The 25,680-nt window shown below is 44.1% G+C and overlaps 1 protein-coding gene across 1 annotated transcript in view; it reads left to right on the forward strand.

Annotated features, from left to right (window-relative positions):
• Positions 1–25,680, forward strand: part of LOC115189574 (AT-rich interactive domain-containing protein 5B) — a gene marked incomplete at its 3' end in the record, with an annotated part of 93,423 nt that overhangs the window by 43,187 nt on the left and 24,556 nt on the right. Inside the window, 3 exon segments of the mRNA XM_029748191.1 lie at positions 21,962–22,080; positions 23,377–23,620; positions 25,190–25,242. Coding sequence (XP_029604051.1) covers positions 21,962–22,080; positions 23,377–23,620; positions 25,190–25,242 — 416 coding nt within the window.

The following is a 25,680-nucleotide window of genomic DNA, read 5'->3' on the forward strand; positions in this document are numbered from 1 at the left end:
CCATTATAAGTTAGTAAAACGCACCATTATAAGTTAGTAAAACACACCATTATAAGTTAGTGAAACTCCTACTCAACCTAAGCTACTGAGGATGGTAGTTGACTCTATAGCCACGTCTGTTAAATCTTTAATCTGAGCCTAGAGGAAAGTATATGACCTCGGGCCTGGAAGGAAGCCAAGGTAATTCCCCTACCCATTAGAGGTAAATTGGCTTTTATTGGTACTAACAGCAGATCTATAAGCTTGCTGCCAGCTCTTAGCAAACTGTTGGAAATCATTTTGTTTGAGCAAATACAATGCTATTTCTTTGTAAATAGATGTTCAGCATGCTTATAGAGAAGGGCACTCAACATGTACTGCACTGACACAAATAACTGATGATTGGTTGAAAGATATTGATAATAAGAAGATTGTGGGAGCTGTACTGTTAGATTTCTGTGCAGCTTTTGATATTATTGACCATAACCTTTTGAAAAAACATGTGTTATAGCTTGTCAACCTCTGCCATATCGTGGATTCAGAGCTGTCTATCTAATAGAACTCAAAGGGTTTTCTTTAATGGAAGCTTCTCTAATGTCAAACATGTAACGCGTGGTGTACCGCAGGGCAGCTCTCTAGGCCCTCTACTCTTTTCTATTTTTACCAATAACCTGCCACTGGCATTAAACAAAGCATGTGCGTCCATGTATACGGATGATTCAACCATATACGCATCAGCAACCACAGCTAATGAAGTCACTGAAGAGTTGCAGTCTGTTTTGGAATGGGTGGCCAGTAATAAACTGGTCCTGAACATCTCTAAAAACCTAAGAGCATTGTATTTGGTACAAATCATTCCCTAAGTTCTAGATCTTAGCTGGATTTGGTAATGAATGTTGTGGCTGTTGAACAAGTTGAGGAGACTAAATTTCTTGGCGTTACCTTAGATTGTAAACTGTCATGGTCAAAACATATAGATTCAATGGTTGTAAAGATGGGGAGAGGTCTGTCCGTAATAAAGAGATGCTCTTCTTTTTTGACGCCATATTCCAAAAAGCAAGTCCTGCAGGCTCTAGTTTTTCCTTATCTTGATTATTGTCCAGTCGTGGGGTCGAGTGCTGCAAGGAAATACCTACACTACCGTTCAAAAGTTTGGGGTCACTTAGAAATGTCCTTGTTTTTGGAAAGAAAAGCACATTTTTTTGTCCATTAAAATAACATCAAATTGATCAGAAATACAGTGTAGACATTGTTAATGTTGTTAATGACTATTGTAGCTGGAAACGGCTGATTTTTAATGGAATATCTACATAGGCGTACAGAGGCCCATTATCAGCAACCATCACTCCTGTGTTCCAAGAAGGCAGAGTTCCTCTGTCCAGTGTCTGTGTTCTTTTCTTTTTATTGGCCAGTCTGAGAAATGGCTTTTTCTTTGCATCTCTGCCTAGAAGACCAGCATCCCGGAGTCGCCTCTTCACTGTTGACGTTGAGACTGGTGTTTTGCGGGTACTATTTAATAAAGCTGCCAGTTGAGGTCCTTGTGAGGCGTCTGTTTCTCAAACTAGACACTCTAATGTACTTGTCCTCTTGCTCAGTTGTGCACCGGGGCCTCCCACTCTTTCTATTCTGGTTAGAGACAGTTTCTGCTGTTCCGTGAAGGGAGTAGTACACAGCGTTGTACGAGATCTTCAGTTTCTTGGCAATTTCTCACATGGAATAGCCTTAATTTCTCAGAACAAGAACAGACTGACAAGTTTCAGAAGAAAGTGCTTTGTTTCTGGCCATTTTGAGCCTGTAATCGAACCCACAAATGCTGATTCTCCAGATACTCAACTATTCTAAAGAAGGCCAGTTTTATTGCTTCTTTAATCAGGACAACCTTTTTCAGCTGTGCTAACATAATTGCAAAACGGCTTTCTAATGATCAATTAGCCTTTTAAAATGATAAACTTGGATTAGCTAACACAACATTCCTATTGGAACACAGGAGTGATGGTTGCTGATAATGGGCCTCTGTACGCCTAGGGAGATATTCCATTAAAAATCAGACGTTTCCAGTTACAATAGTCATTTGCAACATTAACAATATCTACACTGTATTTCGGATCAATTTGATGTTATTTTAATGGACCAAAAATGTGTTTTTCTTTCAAAAACAAGGACATTTCTAAGTGACGCCAAACTTTTGAACCACAGCGTAGTTGAGCTGCAGCTGGCCCAGAACAGAGCGGGACGTCTTGCTCTTCACTGTAATCAGAGGGCTGATATTAATACTATGGATGCCAGTCTCTCTTGGCTAAGAGTTGAGGAGAGACTGACTGCATCACTTCTTCTTTTTATAAGAAACATTCATGTGTTGAAAATCCCAAATTGTTTGAATAGTCAACTTACACACAGCTCTGACATCACACACTTACCCCACAGACATGCCACCAGGGGTCTTTTCACAGTCCCAAAAATCCAGAACAAATTCAAGAAAGCGTACAGTATTATATAGAGCCAGTATTGCATGGAACTTCCTTCCGTCTCGTATTGCTCAAATAAACAGCAAACCTGGTTTCAAAAAACAGGTAAAGCAACACCTCACAGCACAACGCCTCTCCCCTATTGGACCTAGTTAGTCAGTATGTATGTATTGATATGTAGGCTATTTGACCCAGATAGTTTGTGTGTATGTATTGATATGTAGGCTATTTGACCTAGATAGTTTGTGTGTATGTATTGATATGTAGGCTATTTGACCCAGATAGTTTGTGTGTATGTATTGATATGAAGGCTATTTGACCCAGATAGTTTGTGTGTACAGTATGTATTGATATGTAGGCTAGTTGACCTAGATAGTTTGTGTGTATGTATTGATATGTAGGCTAGTTGACCTAGATAGTTTGTGTGTACAGTATGTATTGATATGTAGGCTAGTTGACCTAGATAGTTTGTGTGTATGTATTGATATGTAGGCTATTTGACCCAGATAGTTTGTGTGTATGTATTGATATGTAGGCTATTTGACCTAGATAGTTTGTGTGTATGTATTGATATGTAGGCTATTTGACCTAGATAGTTTGTGTGTATGTATTGATATGTAGACTATTTGACCTAGATAGTTTGTGTGTATGTATTGATATGTAGGCTATTTGACCTAGATAGTTTGTGTGTATACATTGATATGTAGGCTACGTGTGCCTTTTTAAATGTATGCAGTTCTGTCCTTGTATAATACTGTTCTGTATTGTTTCATGTTCTGTGTGGACCCCCAGGAAGAGTAGCTGCTGCATATGCAACAGCTAATGGGGATCTAATAAAATACCCTTATCCAAATGTTCAACAACACCATTCTACATTTACTTTACTAAAAACCCCCAGGGGGCCTAGCATTACATATTGGCTTCTGCCTCTCTCCCATACAGCCATCCAGATGTGAAGTGCCACACCATTACAGAGAGAGCTGCCTGCCAGGAAGAGACGCATAGCACTGAGTGGGGAGGGAGGGAGGGAGGGGAGACGCATAGCACTGAGTGGGGAGGGAGGGAGGGGAGGGAGGGAGGGGAGAGAGAGGGAGGGAGGGGGGGAGAGGAGAGGAGGGAGGGAACGAGGGGTGTTCATATTAAAACAACATGTTATTTGGGGTTTAGTCCAGTATGTCTGCAGGGTCAGTGTATTTTCAGTTGAAATTACAACGCCAAGCTGAAATACCTCCATGCCAGATCATTCCCCAGCCATTCATGTTCCCATGTAATGATGGCCACTCTCTAGCAGGGGGGGGGGGGTTATGAAGTCAGCCACTGGTGTTTTCAGGCAGCCCCCATGCTATTAAAATGGCTTAGATAGAATATAGTATATATAGTCTATAGACACATACAGATAGAATATAGTATACACACAGTCTATAGACACATACAGATAGAATATAGTATACACATACAGATAGAATATAGTATACACATAGTCTATAGACACATACAGATATAATATAGTATTCACATATAGACACATACAGATAGAATATAGTATACACATAGTTTATAGACACATACAGATAGAATATAGTATACACATACAGATAGAATATAGTATACACATAGTCTATAGACACATACAGATAGAATATAGTATACACACAGTCTATAGACACATACAGATAGAGTATAGTATACACATACAGATAGAATATAGTATACACATAGTCTATAGACACATACAGATAGAGTATAGTATACACATACAGATAGAGTATAGTATACACATACAGATAGAATATAGTATACACATACAGATAGAATATAGTATACATATAGTCTATAGACACATACAGATAGAATATAGTATACATATAGTCTATAGACACATACAGTCCCTTCAGAAAGTATTCAGACCCCTTGACTTTTTCCACATTTTGTTACGTCAAAGCCTTATTCTAAAATGGATTAAATATATTTTTTTTCTCATCAATCTACACACAATACCTCATAATGACATCACAATACCCCATAATGACATCACAATACCCCATAAGGACATCACAATACCCCATAATGACATCACAATACCCCATAAGGACATCACAATACCTCATAATGACATCACATTACCCCATAAGGACATCACAATACCTCATAATGACATCACCATACCCCATAATGACATCACAATACCTCATAATGACATCACAATACCTCATAATGACATCACCATACCCCATAAGGACATCACAATACCCCATAATGACATCACAATACCTCATAATGACATCACAATACCTCATAATGAAAGCAAAAACAGGTTTTTAGAAATGTTTCCAAATGTATATTTAAAAAAAAAATCGGAAATATAACATTTACATAAGTATTCAGACCCTTTACTCAGTACTTTGTTGAAGCACCTTTGGCAGCGATTACAGCCTGGAGTCTTCTAGGGTATGATGCTACAAGCTTGGCAGTGATTACAGCCTGGAGTCTTCCAGGGTATGACGCTACAAGCCTGGCAGCGATTACAGCCTGGAGTCTTCTAGGGTATGACGCTACAAGCCTGGCAGCGATTACAGCCTGGAGTCTTCTAGGGTATGACGCTACAAGCCTGGCAGCGATTACAGCCTGGAGTCTTCTAGGGTATGACGCTACAAGCCTGGCAGCGATTACAGCCTGGAGTCTTCTAGGGTATGACGCTACAAGCCTGGCAGCGATTACAGCCTGGAGTCTTCTAGGGTATGACGCTACAAGCCTGGCAGCGATTACAGCCTGGAGTCTTCTAGGGTATGACGCTACAAGCCTGGCAGCGATTACAGCCTGGAGTCTTCTAGGGTATGACGCTACAAGCCTGGCAGCGATTACAGCCTGGAGTCTTCTAGGGTATGACGCTACAAGCCTGGCAGTGATTACAGCCTGGAGTCTTCAAGGGTATGACGCTACAAGCCTGGCAGCGATTACAGCCTCGAGTCTTCTAGGGTATGACGCTACAAGCCTGGCACACCTGTATTTGGGGAGTTTCTCCCATTCTTCTCTGCAGATCCTCTCAAGCTCTCTCAGGTTAGAAGGGGAGTGTCGCTGCACAGCTATTTTCAGGTCTGAGCCAGAGATGTTCGATCGGGTTCAGATCCGGGCTCTGGCTAGGCCCCTCAAGGACATTCAGAGATTTGTCTGGCAGCCACTTCTGCATTGTCTTGGTTGTGTGCGTTTCGTAAGGATCTCTCTGTACTTTTCTCTCTTCATCTTTCCCTCGATCCTGACTAGTCTTCCAGTCCCTGCCGCTGAAAAACATCCCCACAACATGATGTTGCCACCACTTTCCTCCAGATGTGACACTTGGCATTCAGGCCAAAGAGTTCAATCTTGGTTTCATCAGACCAGAGTATCTTGTTTCTCATGGTCTGAGTCCTTCAGGTGCCTTTTGGCAAACTCCAAGCGGGCTGTCATGTGCCTTTTACTGAGGAGTGGCTTCGGTCTGGCCACTCTACCATAAAGGCCTGTTTGGTGAAGTGCTGCAGAGATGGTTGTCCATCTGGAAGGTTCTCCCATCTCCACAGATGAACTCTGGAGCTCTGTCAGAGTGACCATCGGGTTCTTGGTCACCTCCCCGACCAAGGCCCTTCTCCCCCGATTGCTCAGTTTGGCAGGGTGGCCAGCTCTTGGGAGAGTCTTGGTGGTTCCAAACTTCTTCCATTTAAGAATGATGGAGGCCAGTGTGTTCTTAGGGACCTTCAATGCTGCAGACATTTTTTGGTACCATTCCCCAGATCTGTGCCTCGACACAATCCCGTCTCGGAGTCAACTGTGGGACCTTATATAGACAGATGTGTACATTTCAAAATCATGTCCAATCAATTTAATTTATCACAGGTGGACTCCAGTCAAGTTGTAGAAACATCAAGGATGATCAATGGAAACAGGATGCACCTGAGCTCAATTTCGCATCTCATAGCAAAAGGTCTGAATACTTATGTAAATAAGGTATTGTTTTATTTTTAATACATTTGCAAAAATGTCAAAAGCTTGTCGTCTGTAGAAGAAGGGCACCAAAGCGCAGCGTGGTGAGTGTTCATATTAATGATTTAATAATAAGAAACACTTCAAAACAAGAAAATGAACGACAGCCAACAGTTCTGTCAGGTCACAAAATGTACAAAACAGAAAATAACTACCCACAAACCCCAAAGGAAAACAGGCTGCCTAAGTATGACTCCCAATCAGCGACAACGATGTACAGCTGTCCCTGATTGAGAGCCATACCAGGCCAACACAAAGAAATACAAAAACATAGAAAAAAGGACATAGAATGCCCACCCAAATCACACCCTGACCAAACCTAAATAGAGCCATAAAAAAGGCTCTCTCAGGTCAGGGCGTGACAATAAGGTATTTCTTTTTTTTTTTTTTTATACATTTGCAAAGAAATGTCTAAAAACCTGTTTTCGTTTTTGTCATTGTGGAGTATTGTGTGTAGATTGATAAAGGGGGAAAAAGTAAATTGAATCCATTTTAGAAAAAGGCTGTAACGTAACAGAATGCACTGTATGTCCGTCCTACTTAGGGCCCTGGTCCAACGGTCTCTCGTCAAAACATGTTGCACTATATAGGGAACGGGACGTCATTTGGGAGGTGACCAGAGGATGACAATAGTAGTTTGACTCTATGATCATATGTATAACAGCACAGTTCTGAGATCAGGTGTACCACCCAACCCTCTACAACCCTCTATAACCCTCAACAACACTCTCATATTCCCCCCCACCCCCCCCCCCCCTGGTCATTCCTTGGACCACCGATCTTAGGCCGGTCTGAAAGGCAGTGAAACTAAATCTATCTGGACCGGCTCTTTCCATTCCTACAGGGCCGGAGGGGTTCAGGGTTGGTGTGTTACAGTTGTTCCTTTCATACTACTTCATTTATTAAGTGCATTTATGATCAGAGCGTTACACTCAGTTGGCCAGCCTCCCCGCAGCTCAGAGACCTGAGACTGTAGAAACGTCTTCCAGTAGCTGTTTTGAAAATGCATCATGTCAAATTAAAACCAAAGTGCTGTTATTCTCTTTTTACATGTTCCTAGGAGACGTCCGAGTCTCTGTGCTCTGACGGCTAAGAGCTGAGCGACCGTTAAATACTATATTAGAAAATACTGTATTATGAAATAAGTCACTTTGAAATAATATATTATGAAATACTTTATTATAAAATAGTGTATTATTAAATACTTTATTATAAATTACTATATTATGAAGTACTTTTATTCATGTGTTGACAGAGAGACCACTGTTTGGGACTCACTCCAACTCACACAATGTCCTTCTTAAGTTCATAGTAATATATAATTTATCCTGTAACCTACTTCTCTACAGTCTGTTATTTTACAGCTCTGCTCTATTCTCTACAATCTGTTATTTTACAGCCCTGCTCTATTCTCTACAATCTGTTATTTTACAGCTCTGCTCTATTCTCTACAATCTGTTATTTTACAGCTCTGCTCTATTCTCTACAGTCTGTTATTTTACAGCTCTGCTCTCTTCTCTAGTCTGTTATTTTACAGCTCTGCTCTATTCTCTAGTCTGTTATTTTACAGCTCTGCTCTATTCTCTAGTCTGTTATTTTACAGCTCTGCTCTATTCTCTACAGTCTGTTATTTTACAGCCCTGCTCTATTCTCTACAGTCTGTTATTTTACAGCCCTGCTCTATTCTCTACAATCTGTTATTTTACAGCTCTGCTCTATTCTCTACAATCTGTTATTTCACAGCTCTGCTCTATTCTCTTCTATTTATTATTCTTTACTATTCTTGGGTAGTGGAATGCCTTTTGCTTCCCTCCAGGCCCGAGGGCACACACTTTATTGTAGGCTTAGATTGAAGATATGACAAACAGGAATGGCAATATGGTCCGCTATTATCCTCAGTAATTGTCCATCCGAGTTGTCAGACCCAGGTGGCTTGTCATTGTTAACAGATAACAATGTCTTTTTCACCTCTTCCACACTCACTTTATGAAATTCTAAACTACGATGCCTGCCTTACATAATTCGGTTAGTTATGCATGAATGTGTAGGTTAAACAATTGTTGTTGGCATGTCATGCCTTAGTTTGCTAATCTTTCTAATGAAAAAATCATTAAAGTAGTTGGCAATATCAGTAGGTTTTGTGATGAATGAACCATCTGATTCAATGAATGATGGAGCTGTTTGCCTTTTTGCCCAAAATGTAATTTCAAATCAAATGTATTTATAAAGCCCTTCTTCTTACATCAGCTGATATCTCAAAGTGCTGTACAGAAACCCAGCCTAAAACCCCAAACAGCAAGCAATGCAGGTGTAGAAGCACGGTGGCTAGGAAAAACTCCCTAGAAAGGCCAAAACCTAGGAAGAAACCTAGAGAGGAACCAGGCTATAAGGGGTGGCCAGTCCTCATCTGGCTGTGCCGGGTGGAGATTATAACAGAACATGGCCAAGATGTTCAAATGTTCATAGATGACCAGCAGGGTCAAATAATAATAATCACAGTGGTTGTCGAGGGTGCAACAAGTCAGCACCTCAGGAGTAAATGTCAGTTGGCTTTTCATAGCTGATCATTCAGAGTATCTCTACCACTCCTGCTGTCTCTAGAGAGTTGAAAACAGCAGGTCTGGGACAGGTAGCACGTCCGGTGAACAGGTCAGGGTTCCATAGCCGCAGGCAGAACATTTGAAATTGGAGCAGCATCACAGCCAGGTGGACTGGGGACAGCAAGGAGTCATCATGCCAGGTAGTCCTGAGGCATGGTCCTAGGGCTCAGGTCCTCCGAGAGAAAGAGAGAAAAAGAGAAAGAGAGAGAGAGAATTAGATGGAGCATACTCAAATTCAAACAGGACTCCGGATGAGACAGGAGAAATACTCCAGATGTAACAGACTGACCCTAGCCCCCCGACACATAAACTACTGCAGCATAAATACTGGAGGCTGAGACAGGAGGGATCAGAAGACACTGTGGCCCCGTCCGATGATACCCCCGGACAGGGCCAAACAGGCAGGATATAACCCCACCCACTTTGCCAAAGCACGGCCCCCACACCACTAGAGGGATATCTTCAACCACCAACTTACCATCCTGAGACAAGGCTGAGTATAGCCCATGGAGATCTCCCCCACGGCATGAACCCGAGGGGGACACCAACCCGGACAGGAAGATCACGTCAGTGACTCAACCCACTCAAGTGACGCACCACTCCTAGGGACGGCATGGAAGAGCACCAGTAAGCCAGTGACTCAGCCCCTGTAATAGGGTTAGAGGCAGAGAATCCCAGTGGAGAGAGCAAGGGCGGTTCGTTGCTCCAGAGCCTTTCCGTTCACCTTCACACCCCTGGGCCAGACTACACTCAATCATAGGACCTACTGAAGAGATGAGTCTTCAATAAAGACTTAAAGGTCGAGACCGAGTCTGCATCTCTCACATGGGTAGGCAGACCATTCCCTAAAAATGGAGCTCTATAGGAGAAAGTCCTGCCTCCAGCTGTTTGCTTAGAAATTCTAGGGACAATAAGGAGGCCCGCGTCTTGTGACCGTAGCGTACGTGTAGGTAAGTACGGCAGGACCAAATCGGAGAGATGGGTAGGAATAAGCCCATGTAATGCTTTGTAGGTTAGCAGTAAAACCTTGAAATCAGCCCTTGCCTTAACAGGAAGCCAGTGTAGAGAGGCTAGCACTGGAGTAATATGTTTTGGTTCTAGTCAGAATTCTAGCAGCAGTGTTTAGCACTAACTAAAGTTTATTTAGTGCTTTATCCGGGTACCCAGAAAGTAGAGCATTGCAGTAGTTTAATCTAGAAGTGACAAAAGCATGGATACATTTTCTGCATCATTTTTGGACAGAAAGTTTCTGATTTTTGCAATGTTACGAAGATGGAAAAAAGCTGTCCATGAAATATTCTTGATATGTTCGTCAAAAGAGAGATCAGGGTCCAGAGTAACGCCGAGGTCCTTCACAATTTTACTTAAGAATATATAGGGAAAACAATAGGGTCCTTAAACAGAACCTTGAGGAACACCAAAATGTTCAGTTGATTTGTCAGAAGACAAACCATCCACAGAGACAAACTGATATCTTTCCAACAGATAAGATCTAAACCAGGCCAGAACTTGTCCGTGTAGACCAAATTGGGTTTCCGTTCTCTCCAAATGAATCTGGTGATCGATGGCATCAAAAGCAGCACTAAGGTCTAGGAGCATGAGGACAGATGCAGAGCCTTGGTCTGACGCCATTAAAAGGTAATTTCCCACCTTCTCAAGTGCAGTCTCAGTGCTATGATGGGGTCTAAAACCAGACTGAAGCGTTTCGTATACATTGTTTGTCTTCAGGAAGGCAGTGAGTTGCTGCGCAACAGCTTTTTCAAAAATAGGAATGGGAGATTTTGAGAGGAATGGGAGATTCAATATAGGCCGATAGTTTTTTATATTTTCTCGGTCAAGGTTTGGCTTTTTCAAGAGAGGCTTTATTGCTGCCACTTTTAGTGAGTTTGGTACACATCCGGTGGATAGAGAGCCGTTTATTATGTTCAACATAGGAGGGCCGAGCACAGGAAGCAGCTCTTTCAGTAGTTTAGTTGGAATAGGGTCCAGTATGCTGCTGGAAGGTTTAGAGGCCATGACTATTTTCATCAATGTGTCAAGAGATATAGTACTAAAAAACTTTAGTGTCTCCGTTGATCCTAGGTCCTGGCGGAGTTGTGTAGACTCAGGACAAGGAGTCCGTAATTTGCTTTCTAATGATCATGATCTTTTCCTCAAAGAAGTTCATGCATTTATCACTGCTGAAGTGAAAGCCATCCTCTCTTGGGGAATGTTGCTTTTTAGTTAGCTTTGTGACACTATCAAAAATACATTTCGGATTGTTCTTATTCTCCTCAATTAAGTTGGAAAAATAGGATGATCGAGCAGCAGTGAGGGCTCTTCGATACTGCACGGTACTGTCTTTCCAAGCTAGTCAGAAGACTTCCAGTTTGGTGTGGCGCCATTTCCGTTCCAATTTTCTGGAAGCTTGCTTCAGAGCTCGGGTATTTTCTGTATACCAGCGAGCTAGTTTCTTATGACAAATGTTTATTGTTTTTAGGGGTGCGACTGCATCTAGGGCATTACGCAAGGTTAAATTTAGTTCCTCAGTTAGGTGGTTAACTGATTTTTGTACTCTGACGTCCTTGGGTAGATGGAGGGAGTCTGGAAGGGCATCTAGGAATCTTTGGATTGTCTGAGAATTTATAGCACATCTTTTGATGATCCTACGTTGGGGTCTGAGCAGATTATTTGTTGCGATTGCAAACGTAATAAAATGGTGGTCCGATCGTCCACAATTATGAGGAAAAACATTAAGATCCACAATATTTATTCCACAGGACAGAACTAGGTCCAGAGTATGACTGTGGCAGTGAGTAGGTCCGGAGACATGTTGGACAAAACCCACTGAGTCGACGATGTCTTCGAAAGCCTTTTGGAGTCGGTCTGTGGACTTTTCCATGTGAATATTAAAGTCACCAAAAATTTGAATATTATCTGCCATGACTACAAGGTCCGATAGGAGTTCAGGGAACACAGTGAGGCATGTTGGTGGAAATGAGGTAAAACGGATTTGTTTCCCTGCATTAAAGTCCCCAGCCACTAGGAGTGCCGCCTTTGAATTAGCATTTTCTTGTTTGCTTATGGCCCTATACAGCTCGTTGAGTGCCGTCTTAGTGCCACTGTCAGTTTGTCGGTATGTCTCAACGCAGCCTTGAAATGTGTGGACAGAGTCCAGGAGTCTAGATGATTTGGATGGACTCCGTCATTCCTGTAGAGCAACTTCTGTTTCCAAAAGGTGTGGAAATTCTTTATAACAGTCATGCCAACAGAGCTACAGTGGTCTTTTAACCAGGTTTGTAATGCCAGTAGCCTGCTGAATCTGAGGGTAGGGGGGACAGGGGAGGGGAGGGGGGACGGGAGGGGGCAGGGGAGGGGGGACAGGGGAGGGGACAGGGGAGGGGGGACAGGGGAGGGGAGAGGGGACAGGGGAGGGGAGGGGGGGAGGGGGGACAGGGGAGGGGAGGGGGACAGGGGAGGGGAGGGGGGACAGGGGAGGGGGGACAGGGGAGGGGAGGGGAGGGGAGAGGGGACAGGGGAGGGGAGGGGGGACAGGGGAGGGGACAGGGGAGGGGACAGGGGAGGGTAGGGGGGAGGGGAGAGAGGACAGGGGAGGGGAGGGGGAACAAGGGAGGGGAGGGGGGACAGGGGAGGGGGAACAGGGTAGGGGAGGGGGACAGGGGAGGGGAGAGGGGACAGGGGAGGGGAGGGGGGAGGGGAGGGGAGGGGAGATGGGACAGGGGAGGGTAGGGGATGGGGGACAGGGGAGGGTAGGGGGACAGGGGAGGGTAGGGGGACAGGGGAGGGTAGGGGAGGGTGAACTAGAGAGAGAGGGAGAAAAAGAAAGATAGAGAGAGATGTAATTGTATGTTAGTTAGATAATGATTAAATGCCAGTTAGTCATGAGGTAGTCGTGCTGGGTGAGTGTAATATGCCTGTATGTTTGGACGTAGCGCTGAACACATGATATAACAGAACACAGTGGCATAACAATGAGGACTGACAAGAACCCGGTGCTGTTCATCCATCCACTAAGGCTGAGGTGCTGTACATCCATCCACTAAGGCTGAGGTGCTGTACATCCATCCACTAAGGCTGAGGTGCTGTACATCCATCCACTAAGGCTGAGGTGCTGTTCATCCATCCACTAAGGCTGAGGTGCTGTTCATCCATCCACTAAGGCTGAGGTGCTGTACATCCATCCACTAAGGCTGAGGTGCTGTTCATCCATCCACTAAGGCTGAGGTGCTGTTCATCCATCCACTAAGGCTGAGGTGCTGTTCATCCATCCACTAAGGCTGAGGTGCTGTACATCCATCCACTAAGGCTGAGGTGCTGTTCATCCATCCACTAAGGCTGAGGTGCTGTTCATCCATCCACTAAGGCTGAGGTGCTGTACATCCATCCACTAAGGCTGAGGTGCTGTTCATCCATCCACTAAGGCTGAGGTGCTGTACATCCATCCACTAAGGCTGAGGTGCTGTTCATCCATCCACTAAGGCTGAGATGCTGTTCATCCATCCACTAAGGCTGAGATGCTGTACATCCATCCACTAAGGCTGAGGTGCTGTACAACCATCCACTAAGGCTGAGGTGCTGTTCATCCATCCACTAAGGCTGAGGTGCTGTTCATCCAGGGACACACACAGCATTATATAGAGAAGGAACTGCTGACAGATCAGATGGGGGTTTAGTTTAGGACTACACACAGCATTATATAGAGAAGGAACTGTTGACAGATCAGATGGGGGTTTAGTTTAGGACTACACACAGCATTATATAGAGAAGGAACTGCTGACAGATCAGATGGGGGTTTAGTTTAGGACTACACACAGCATTATATAGAGAAGGAACTGTTGACAGATCAGATGGGGGTTTAGTTTAGGACTACACACAGCATTATATAGAGAAGGAACTGTTGACAGATCAGATGGGGGGTTTAGTTTAGGAGCACACAGCATTATATAGAGAAGGAACTGCTGACAGATCAGATGGGGGGTTTAGTTTAGGAGCACACAGCATTATATAGAGATGGAACTGTTGACAGATCAGATGGGGGTTTAGTTTAGGAGCACACAGCATTATATAGAGAAGGAACTGTTGACAGATCAGATGGGGGTTTAGTTTAGGACTACACACAGCATTATATAGAAAAGGAACTGTTGACAGATCAGATGGGGGTTTAGTTTAGGAGCACACAGCATTATATCGAGAAGGAACTGCTGACAGATCAGATGGGGGTTTAGTTTAGGAGCACACAGCATTATATAGAGAAGGAACTGTTGACAGATCAGATGGGGGTTTAGTTTAGGAGCACACAGCATTATATAGAGAAGGAACTGCTGACAGATCAGATGGGGGTTTAGTTTAGGACTACACACAGCATTATATAGAGAAGGAACTGCTGACAGATCAGATGGGGGTTTAGTTTAGGAGCACACAGCATTATATAGAGAAGGAACTGTCGACAGATCAGATGGGGGTTTAGTTTATGAGCACACAGCATTATATAGAGAAGGAACTGCTGACAGATCAGATGGGGGTTTAGTTTAGGACTACACAGCATTATATAGAGAAGGAACTGCTGACAGATCAGATGGGGGTTTAGTTTAGGACTACACACAGCATTATATAGAGAAGGAACTGTTGACAGATCAGATGGGGGTTTAGTTTAGGACTACACAGCATTATATAGAGAAGGAACTGCTGACAGATCAGATGGGGGTTTAGTTTAGGACTACAAACAGCATTATATAGAGAAGGAACTGTTGACAGATCAGATGGGGGTTTAGTTTAGGACTACACACAGCATTATATAGAGAAGGAACTGCTGACAGATCAGATGGGGGTTTAGTTTAGGACTATAAACAGCATTATATAGAGAAGGAACTGCTGACAGATCAGATGGGGGTTTAGTTTAGGACTACACACAGCATTATATAGAGAAGGAACTGTTGACAGATCAGATGGGGGTTTAGTTTAGGAGCACACAGCATTATATAGAGAAGGAACTGCTGACAGATCAGATGGGGGTTTAGTTTAGGAGCACACAGCATTATATAGAGAAGGAACTGTTGACAGATCAGATGGGGGTTTAGTTTAGGAGCACACAGCATTATATAGAGAAGGAACTGTTGACAGATCAGATGGGGTTTAGTTTAGGAGCACACAGCATTATATAGAGAAGGAACTGTCGACAGATCAGATGGGGGTTTAGTTTATGAGCACACAGCATTATATAGAGAAGGAACTGCTGACAGATCAGATGGGGGTTTAGTTTAGGACTACACAGCATTATATAGAGAAGGAACTGCTGACAGATCAGATGGGGGTTTAGTTTAGGACTACACACAGCATTATATAGAGAAGGAACTGTTGACAGATCAGATGGGGGTTTAGTTTAGGACTACACACAGCATTATATAGAGAAGGAACTGTTGACAGATCAGATGGGGATTTAGTTTAGGAGCACACAGCATTATATAGAGAAGGAACTGTTGACAGATCAGATGGGGGTTTAGTTTAGGAGCACACAGCATTATATAGAGAAGGAACTGTTGACAGATCAGATGGGGTTTAGTTTAGGAGCACACAGCATTATATAGAGAAGGAACTGTCGACAGATCAGATGGGGGTTTAGTTTATGAGCACACAGCATTATATAGAAAAGGAACTGCTGACAGATCAGATGGGGGTTTAGTTTAGGACTACACAGCATTATATAGAGAAGGAACTGCTGACAGATCAGATGGGGGTTTAGTTTAGGACTACACACAGCATTATATAGAGATGGAACTGTTGACAGATCAGATGGGGGTTTAGTTTAGGACTACACACAGCATTATATAGAGAAGGAACTGCTGACAGATCAGATGGGGGTTTAGTTTAGGACTATACACAGCATTATATAGAGAAGGAACTGCTGACAGATCAGATGGGGGTTTAGTTTAGGAGCACACAGCATTATATAGAGAAGGAACTGCTGACAGATTAGATGGGGGTTTAGTTTAGGAGTACACACAGCATTATATAGAGAAGGAACTGTTGACAGATCAGATGGGGGTTTAGTTTAGGACTACACACAGCATTATATAGAGAAGGAACTGCTGACAGATCAGATGGGGGTTTAGTTTAGGAGCACACAGCATTATATAGAGAAGGAACTGTTGACAGATCAAATGGGGGTTTAGTTTAGGAGCACACAGCATTATATAGAGAAGGAACTGTTGACAGATCAGATGGGGGTTTAGTTTAGGACTACACACAGCATTGTATAGAGAAGGAGCTGCTGACAGATCAGATGGGGGTTTAGTTTAGGAGCACACAGCATTATATAGAGAAGGACCTGTTGACAGATCAGATGGGGGTTTAGTTTATTACTACACAGCATTATATAGAGAAGGAACTGCTGACAGATCAGATGGGGGTTTAGTTTAGGAGCACACAGCATTATATAGAGAAGGACCTGTTGACAGATCAGATGGGGGTTTAGTTTATTACTACACAGCATTATATAGAGAAGGAACTGTTGACAGATCAGATGGGGGTTTAGTTTATTACTACACAGCATTATATAGAGAAGGAACTGTTGACAGATCAGATGGGGGGTTAGTTTATTACTACACAGCATTATATAGAGAAGGAACTGTTGACAGATCAGATGGGGGTTTAGTTTAGGAGCACACAGCATTATATAGAGAAGGAACTGTTGACAGATCAGATGGGGGTTTAGTTTAGGAGCACACAGCATTATATAGAGAAGGAACTGCTGACAGATCAGATGGGGGTTTAGTTTAGGAGCACACAGCATTATATAGAGAAGGAACTGTCGACAGATCAGATGGGGGTTTAGTTTATGAGCACACAGCATTATATAGAGAAGGAACTGCTGACAGATCAGATGGGGGTTTAGTTTAGGACTACACAGCATTATATAGAGAAGGAACTGCTGACAGATCAGATGGGGGTTTAGTTTAGGACTACACACAGCATTATATAGAGAAGGAACTGTTGACAGATCAGATGGGGGTTTAGTTTAGGACTACACACAGCATTATATAGAGAAGGAACTGCTGACAGATCAGATGGGGGTTTAGTTTAGGACTACACACAGCATTATATAGAGAAGGAACTGTTGACAGATCAGATGGGGGTTTAGTTTAGGACTACACACAGCATTATATAGAGAAGGAATTGCTGACAGATCAGATGGGGGTTTAGTTTAGGACTATACACAGCATTATATAGAGAAGGAACTGTTGACAGATCAGATGGGGGTTTAGTTTAGGAGCACACAGCATTATATAGAGAAGGAACTGCTGACAGATCAGATGGGGGTTTAGTTTAGGACTATACACAGCATTATATAGAGAAGGAACTGCTGACAGATCAGATTGGGGTTTAGTTTAGGAGCTCACAGCATTATATAGAGAAGGAAATGCTGACAGATCAGATGGGGGTTTAGTTTAGGAGCACACAGCATTATATAGAGAAGGAACTGTTGACATATCAGATGGGGGTTTAGTTTAGGACTACACACAGCATTATATAGAGAAGGAACTGCTGACAGATCAGATGGGGGTTTAGTTTAGGAGCACACAGCATTATATAGAGAAGGAACTGTTGACAGATCAGATGGGGGTTTAGTTTAGGAGCACACAGCATTATATAGAGAAGGAACTGTTGACAGATCAGATGGGGGTTTAGTTTAGGACTACACACAGCATTGTATAGAGAAGGAACTGCTGACAGATCAGATGGGGGTTTAGTTTAGGAGCACACAGCATTATATAGAGAAGGACCTGTTGACAGATCAGATGGGGGTTTAGTTTATTACTACACAGCATTATATAGAGAAGGAACTGCTGACAGATCAGATGGGGGTTTAGTTTAGGAGCACACAGCATTATATAGAGAAGGACCTGTTGACAGATCAGATGGGGGTTTAGTTTATTACTACACAGCATTATATAGAGAAGGAACTGTTGACAGATCAGATGGGGGTTTAGTTTATTACTACACAGCATTATATAGAGAAGGAACTGTTGACAGATCAGATGGGGGGTTAGTTTATTACTACACAGCATTATATAGAGAAGGAACTGTTGACAGATCAGATGGGGGTTTAGTTTAGGAGCACACAGCATTATATAGAGAAGGAACTGTTGACAGATCAGATGGGGGTTTAGTTTAGGAGCACACAGCATTATATAGAGAAGGAACTGCTGACAGATCAGATGGGGGTTTAGTTTAGGAGCACACAGCATTATATAGAGAAGGAACTGTCGACAGATCAGATGGGGGTTTAGTTTATGAGCACACAGCATTATATAGAGAAGGAACTGCTGACAGATCAGATGGGGGTTTAGTTTAGGACTACACAGCATTATATAGAGAAGGAACTGCTGACAGATCAGATGGGGGTTTAGTTTAGGACTACACACAGCATTATATAGAGAAGGAACTGTTGACAGATCAGATGGGGGTTTAGTTTAGGACTACACACAGCATTATATAGAGAAGGAACTGCTGACAGATCAGATGGGGGTTTAGTTTAGGACTACACACAGCATTATATAGAGAAGGAACTGTTGACAGATCAGATGGGGGTTTAGTTTAGGACTACACACAGCATTATATAGAGAAGGAACTGCTGACAGATCAGATGGGGGTTTAGTTTAGGACTATACACAGCATTATATAGAGAAGGAACTGTTGACAGATCAGATGGGGGTTTAGTTTAGGAGCACACAGCATTATATAGAGAAGGAACTGCTGACAGATCAGATGGGGGTTTAGTTTAGGACTATACACAGCATTATATAGAGAAGGAACTGCTGACAGATCAGATTGGGGTTTAGTTTAGGAGCACACAGCATTATATAGAGAAGGAAATGCTGACAGATCAGATGGGGGTTTAGTTTAGGAGCACACAGCATTATATAGAGAAGGAACTGCTGACATATCAGATGGGGGTTTAGTTTAGGAGCACACAGCATTATATAGAGAAGGAACTGCTGACAGATTAGATGGGGGTTTAGTTTAGGAGTACACACAGCATTATATAGAGAAGGAACTGTTGACAGATCAGATGGGGGTTTAGTTTAGGACTACACACAGCATTATATAGAGAAGGAACTGCTGACAGATCAGATGGGGGTTTAGTTTAGGAGCACACAGCATTATATAGAGAAGGACCTGTTGACAGATCAGATGGGGGTTTAGTTTATTACTACACAGCATTATATAGAGAAGGAACTGCTGACAGATCAGATGGGGGTTTAGTTTAGGAGCACACAGCATTATATAGAGAAGGACCTGTTGACAGATCAGATGGGGGTTTAGTTTATTACTACACAGCATTATATAGAGAAGGAACTGTTGACAGATCAGATGGGGGTTTAGTTTATTACTACACAGCATTATATAGAGAAGGAACTGTTGACAGATCAGATGGGGGGTTAGTTTATTACTACACAGCATTATATAGAGAAGGAACTGTTGACAGATCAGATGGGGGTTTAGTTTAGGAGCACACAGCATTATATAGAGAAGGAACTGTCGACAGATCAGATGGTGTTTAGTTTAGGACTACACACAGCATTATATAGAGAAGGAACTGTTGGCAGATCAGATGGGGGTTTAGTTTAGGACTACACACAGCATTATATAGAGAAGGAACTGTTGACAGATCAGATGGGGATTTAGTTTAGGACTACACACAGCATTATATAGAGAAGGAACTGTTGACAGATCAGATGGGGGTTTAGTTTAGGAGCACACAGCATTATATAGAGAAGGAACTGTTGACAGATCAGATGGGGGTTTAGTTTAGGAGCACACAGCATTATATAGAGAAGGAACTGTTGACAGATCAGATGGGGGTTTAGTTTAGGAGCACACAGCATTATATAGAGAAGGAATTGTTGACAGATCAGATGGGGGTTTAGTTTAGGACTACACACAGCATTATATAGAGAAGGAACTGTTGACCGATCAGATGGGGGTTTAGTTTAGGACTACACACAGCATTATATAGAGAAGGAACTGTTGACAGATCAGATGGGTGTTTAGTTTAGGACTACACACAGCATTATATAGAGAAGGAACTGCTGACAGATCAGATGGGGGTTTAGTTTAGGAGCACACAGCATTATATAGAGAAGGAACTGTCGACAGATCAGATGGGGGTTTAGTTTAGGACTACACAGCATTATATAGAGAAGGAACTGTTGACAGATCAGGTGGGGGTTTAGTTTAGGAGCACACACAGCATTATTTTGACAAAACCATATCATTTATTCATGGTGTATGTTTTCCTCTTTCTGGGTCTCAATACGCCATCTGCTTTATATAACTGTATTAAAATGGAGGGAGGGAGGGAGGGAGACAGAAAGAGGGAGGGAGGGAGGGAGTTAGGGAGAGAGAGAGAGAGAGAGGAAGGGGGTTAGGGAGAGAGAGAGACCAAGGGGGTGAGGGAGAGAGGAAGGAAGGAAGAGATGGAAAGAGAGAGACACAGAAAGAGAGAGAGACGGAGAGAGTGAGAGAGAATAGAGGTAGATTTATCTCCTTGTAGATGATGTTCTGGTATGTGATAGGCTGGAGGACAGATTGCTGCAGTGTGATTGGCTAGTGGACAGATTGCTGCGGTGTGATTTGCTGGTGGACAGATTGCTGCGGTGTGATTGGCTGGTGGACAGATTGCTGCGGAGTGATTGGCTGGTGGACAGATTGCTGCGGTGTGATTGGCTGGAGGACAGATTGCTGCAGTGTGATTGGCTGGTGGACAGATTGCTGCGGTGTGATTGGCTGGTGGACAGATTGCTGCGGTGTGATTGGCTGGAGGACAGATTGCAGCAGTGTGATTGGCTGGTGGACAGATTGCTGCGGTGTGATTGGCTGGTAGAAGACAGATTGCTGCGGTGTGATTGGCTGGAGGACAGATTGCTGCGGTGTGATTGGCTGGTGGAGGACAGATTGCTGCGGTGTGATTGCTGCGGTGTGATTGGCTGGTGGAGGACAGATTGCTGCGGTGTGATTGGCTGGTGGAGGACAGATTGCTGCGGTATGATTGGCTGATGGACAGATTGCTGTGGTGTGATTGGCTGGAGGACAGATTGCTGCGGTGTGATTGGCTGGAGGACAGATTGCTGCGGTGTGATTGGCTGGAGGACAGATCCGTAGTGTCATAACCTCTCTCTCTCTCAGCTGTAACACGTCGATATGAATGTTTCTGTAGATTGGTGGTGTATTATGACACTGTGACTGACTGAGTAGCTGTATTATGGTGCAGCTGGGATGAGGACTAGGAGGGTTGACATGTCATCAGGTCCATCCAGGACAGAGAGACTGGCATCTTCTGACCACTGTGTCTCTGTGTCTCTGTGTCTCTGTGTCTCTGTGTCTCTGACTCCACTATGTTTCTGTCTCTGACTCCACTGTGTCTCTGACTCCACTATGTCTCTGACTCCACTATGTCTCTGTGTCTCTGACTCCACTATGTCTCTGTGTCTCTGACTCCACTATGTCTCTGACTCCACTGTGTCTCTGTGTCTCTGTGTCTCTGACTCCACTCTGTCTCTGACTCCACTGTGTCTCTGACTCCACTATGTCTCTGACTCCACTATGTCTCTGTGTCTCTGACTCCACTATGTCTCTGACTCCACTGTGTCTCTGTGTCTCTGTGTCTCTGACTCCACTCTGTCTCTGACTCCACTGTGTCTCTGACTCCACTATGTCTCTGTGTCTCTGTGTCTCTAACTCCACTATGTCTCTGTGTCTCTGACTCCACTATGTCTCTGACTCCACTGTGTCTCTGTGTCTCTGTGTCTCTGACTCCACTGTGTCTCTGACTCCACTGTGTCTCTGTGTCTCTGTGTCTCTGACTCCACTCTGTTGACAACATGGTCTCTCTCTCTCCTCTAGCTCCCAACCTGAAGGGGCGGCCTCGGAAAAAGAAGCTGTCCGTCTCGCAACGTCGCGACTCCCAGAATACACCAGCAGGCAAGGAGACGGACAACACAGAGGACAAGGCCCCCGCCAAGGTACAGCATCTGATAGCAGTAGCATTAGCACTGGTCTCTCCTCTGGGCCCCCAGGTAGAGCATTCATTAGTGTTTACTATTTAATCAGGATCCCCAATACTACTAACGCAGCAGCTACTCTTCCTGGGGTCCACACAAAACATTACACAACATTAATATACAACAACTCAAGGACTGAACTACAGGTTTAGCCGGATCACAGAAACAGTTCCGCATCTAGCTGGATCACAGAAACAGTTCCACATCTAGCCGGATCACAGAAACAGTTTCACATTTAGCCGGATCACAGAAACAGTTCCACATCTCTTCCCTCATGTCCATCTCTTCCCTCATGTCCATCTCTTCCTTCATGTCCATCTCTGACCTCATGTCCATCTCTTCCCTCATGTCCATCTCTTCCCTCATGTCCATCTCTTCCCTCATGTCCATCTCTTCCCTCATGTCCATCTCGTCCCTCATGTCCATCTCTGCCCTCATGTCCTTCTTGTCCCTCATGTCCATCTCTTCCCTCATGTCCATCTCTGCCCTCATGTCCTTCTTGTCCCTCATGTCCATCTCATCCCTCATGTCCACCTCTTCCCTCATGTCCTTCTTGTCCCTCATGTCCATCTCTTCCCTCATGTCCATCTCATCCCTCATGTCCATCTCGTCCCTCATGTCCATCTCTGCCCTCATGTCCATCTCTTCCCTCATGTCCATCTCTTCCCTCATGTCCATCTTGTCCCTCATGTCCATCTCGTCCCTCATGTCCATCTCTGCCCTCATGTCCATCTCTTCCCTCATGTCCATCTCTGCCCTCATGTCCATCTCTTCCCTCATGTCCATCTCTTCCCTCATGTCCATCTTGTCCCTCATGTCCATCTCGTCCCTCATGTCCATCTCTGCCCTCATGTCCACCTCTTCCCTCATGTCCATCTCTTCCCTCATGTCCATCTCTGACCTCATGTCCATCTCTGACCTCATGTCCATCTCATCCCTCATGTCCATCTCGTCCCTCATGTCCATCTCTGCCCTCATGTCCATCTCTTCCCTCATGTCCATCTCTTCCCTCATGTCCATCTCATCCCTCATGTCCATCTCGTCCCTCATGTCCATCTCTGCCCTCATGTCCATCTCTGCCCTCATGTCCATCTCTGCCCTCATGTCCATCTCTGACCTCATGTCCATCTCTGACCTCATGTCCACCTCGTCCCTCATGTCCACCTCTTCCCTCATGTCCATCTCGTCCCTCATGTCCATCTCGTCCCTCATGTCCACCTCTGCCCTCATGTCCTTCTCGTCCCTCTGTGTCTTCAGGTGAACCCTGAGTCCAAGGCAGTGCTGTCCAGGTGGCCTAAAGGAATCGGTAGAGACAGCAGCTGCTGTACGAGGGTCTCCTCCTCCTCCTCCTCTTCAGAGGAGAACCCTAAAGGGAGAACAGGGAGAGGAGGTGGTGAGGAGTGTCCTGCTGATGAACAGGTCTTCCTAGTAGCTCTGTATAAATACATGGATGAGAGGAAGACCCCTATAGAGAGGATCCCCTACCTGGGCTTCAAACAGAGTAAGTAGAAACCCCCTCCTTCTTTCTGGAGCCAACACCTCTCCTTTTCTCCTCACTAGATGCTGTCATTCTGTCTGTCAGGTCACAAAGGGTCAGGCGCTGATTGGGTTAACGTGGTATCAGCCCTGCATAGCATCAAGGAACAATGATGCTAACGTGGCAGCACAGCAGAACAGAGCAGAACAGAGCAGAACAGAACAGCACAGCAGAGCAGAACAGAACAGAGCAGAACAGAGCAGAACAGAGCAGAGCAGAACAGAGCAGAGCAGAACAGAGCAGAACAGAGCAGAGCAGAACAGAGCAGAACAGAACAGAACAGAACAGAACAGAGCAGAACAGAACAGAACAGAGCAGAACAGAACAGAGCAGAACAGAGCAGAACACAGCAGAGCAGAGCAGAGCAGAGCAGAACAGAGCAGAACAGAGCAGAACAGAACAGAACAGAACAGAGCAGAACAGAGCAGAGCAGAACAGAACAGTGCAGAGCAGAGCACAGCAGAGCAGAACACAGCAGAGCAGAGCAGAGTAGAACAGAGCAGAACAGAGCAGAACACAGCAGAGCAGAGCAGAGCAGAGCAGAACAGAACAGAACAGAGCAGAACAGAGCAGAACAGAACAGAACAGAACAGAGCAGAGCAGAGCACAGCAGAACAGAACAGAACAGAACAGCACAGAACAGCACAGAACAGCACAGAAGAGCAGAACACAGCACAGCAGAGCAGAGCAGAACAGAACAGAACAGCACAGCAGAGCAGAACAGAGCAGAACAGAGCAGAGCAGAACACAGCACAACATGAATGGTCGTTTTGCTAGATGAAGTCTGTTTAGTTGGCGCCATCGATTTCAGTAATCCACTCGTTCAACATGCAGACAAAGGAGTCGAAAAAAGCTACCGCTAAACTTTGTTCAAACAAGTCAAACTACGTTTGTATTTAGTCCTCAGGTATCCTAAAATGTAAATAAACTCTAATATTTCATAAGGAAAGAAGTATGTTTAATAGAAAAGTAAAATTAGTAAGCGCGCGTCCTCTTCGTGGCGCCAACAGACTGATATTGTACCGGGACTCTTTGTACAAAAACTTCAAATTCTTGCTCGTTTTTTTTAAAATAAAAGCTTGAAACAATGAACAACGACTGTTGACATCTAGTGGAAGCCATAGGAATTGCAATCTGGGAGCTGGAATTACATAGAACCAATAAGTTTCCATTATAAAAGCCAAAAGAAACCTCTGGTTGGTTGTTCTTTGGATTTTCTCCCGCCATATCAATTATGTTATAGTCTCATACATTATTTTAACATTTCTACAAACTTCAAAGTGTTTTCTATCCAATGGTACCAATTATATGCATATCCTGGCTTCTGGGCCTGAGTAACAGACAGTTTACTTTGGGCACGTCATTCAGGTGGAAATTCTGAATAAAAGGACCCTAGCCTGAAGAAATAAATCCCTTTTTGAATGTTGTTGGTATGACTGATTGACTGACTGTATTGTATAGACAGTACATTACAACTGGGTTTGTCTTGGTGTTATTGTCTTATTGATCTCACTATTATTGTCCCTCTAACAGTAAACCTTTGGAACATGTTTCAAGCAGCAGAGACACTTGGAGGATACGAGCTGGTAAGTGATTTCTCTGATTTCTCTCTCTCTATATATATATATATATAACATGCCCCCATTCTCATCAACTGGACTGTAGTGGAGCAGGTTGAGAGCTTCAAGTTCCTTGGCGTCCACATCAACAACAAACTAACATGGTCCAAGCACACCAAGACAGTCGTGAAGAGGGCACGACAAAACCAATTCCCCCTCAGGAGACTGAAAAGATTTGGCATTGGTCCTCAGATCCTCAAAAGATTTTACAGCTGCACCATCGAGAGCATCCTGACTGGTTGCATCACTGCCTGGTACGGCAACTGCTCGGCCTCCGACCGCAAGGCACTACAGAGGGTAGTGCGAACGGCCCAGTACATCCCCGGGGCCAAGCTTCCTGCCATCCAGGACCTCTATACCAGGCAGTGTCAGAGGAAGGCCCTAAAAATCGTCAAAGACTCCAGC

This window comes from Salmo trutta, unplaced genomic scaffold (assembly GCF_901001165.1).
Source record: "Salmo trutta unplaced genomic scaffold, fSalTru1.1, whole genome shotgun sequence".
NCBI lineage: Eukaryota > Metazoa > Chordata > Actinopteri > Salmoniformes > Salmonidae > Salmo > Salmo trutta.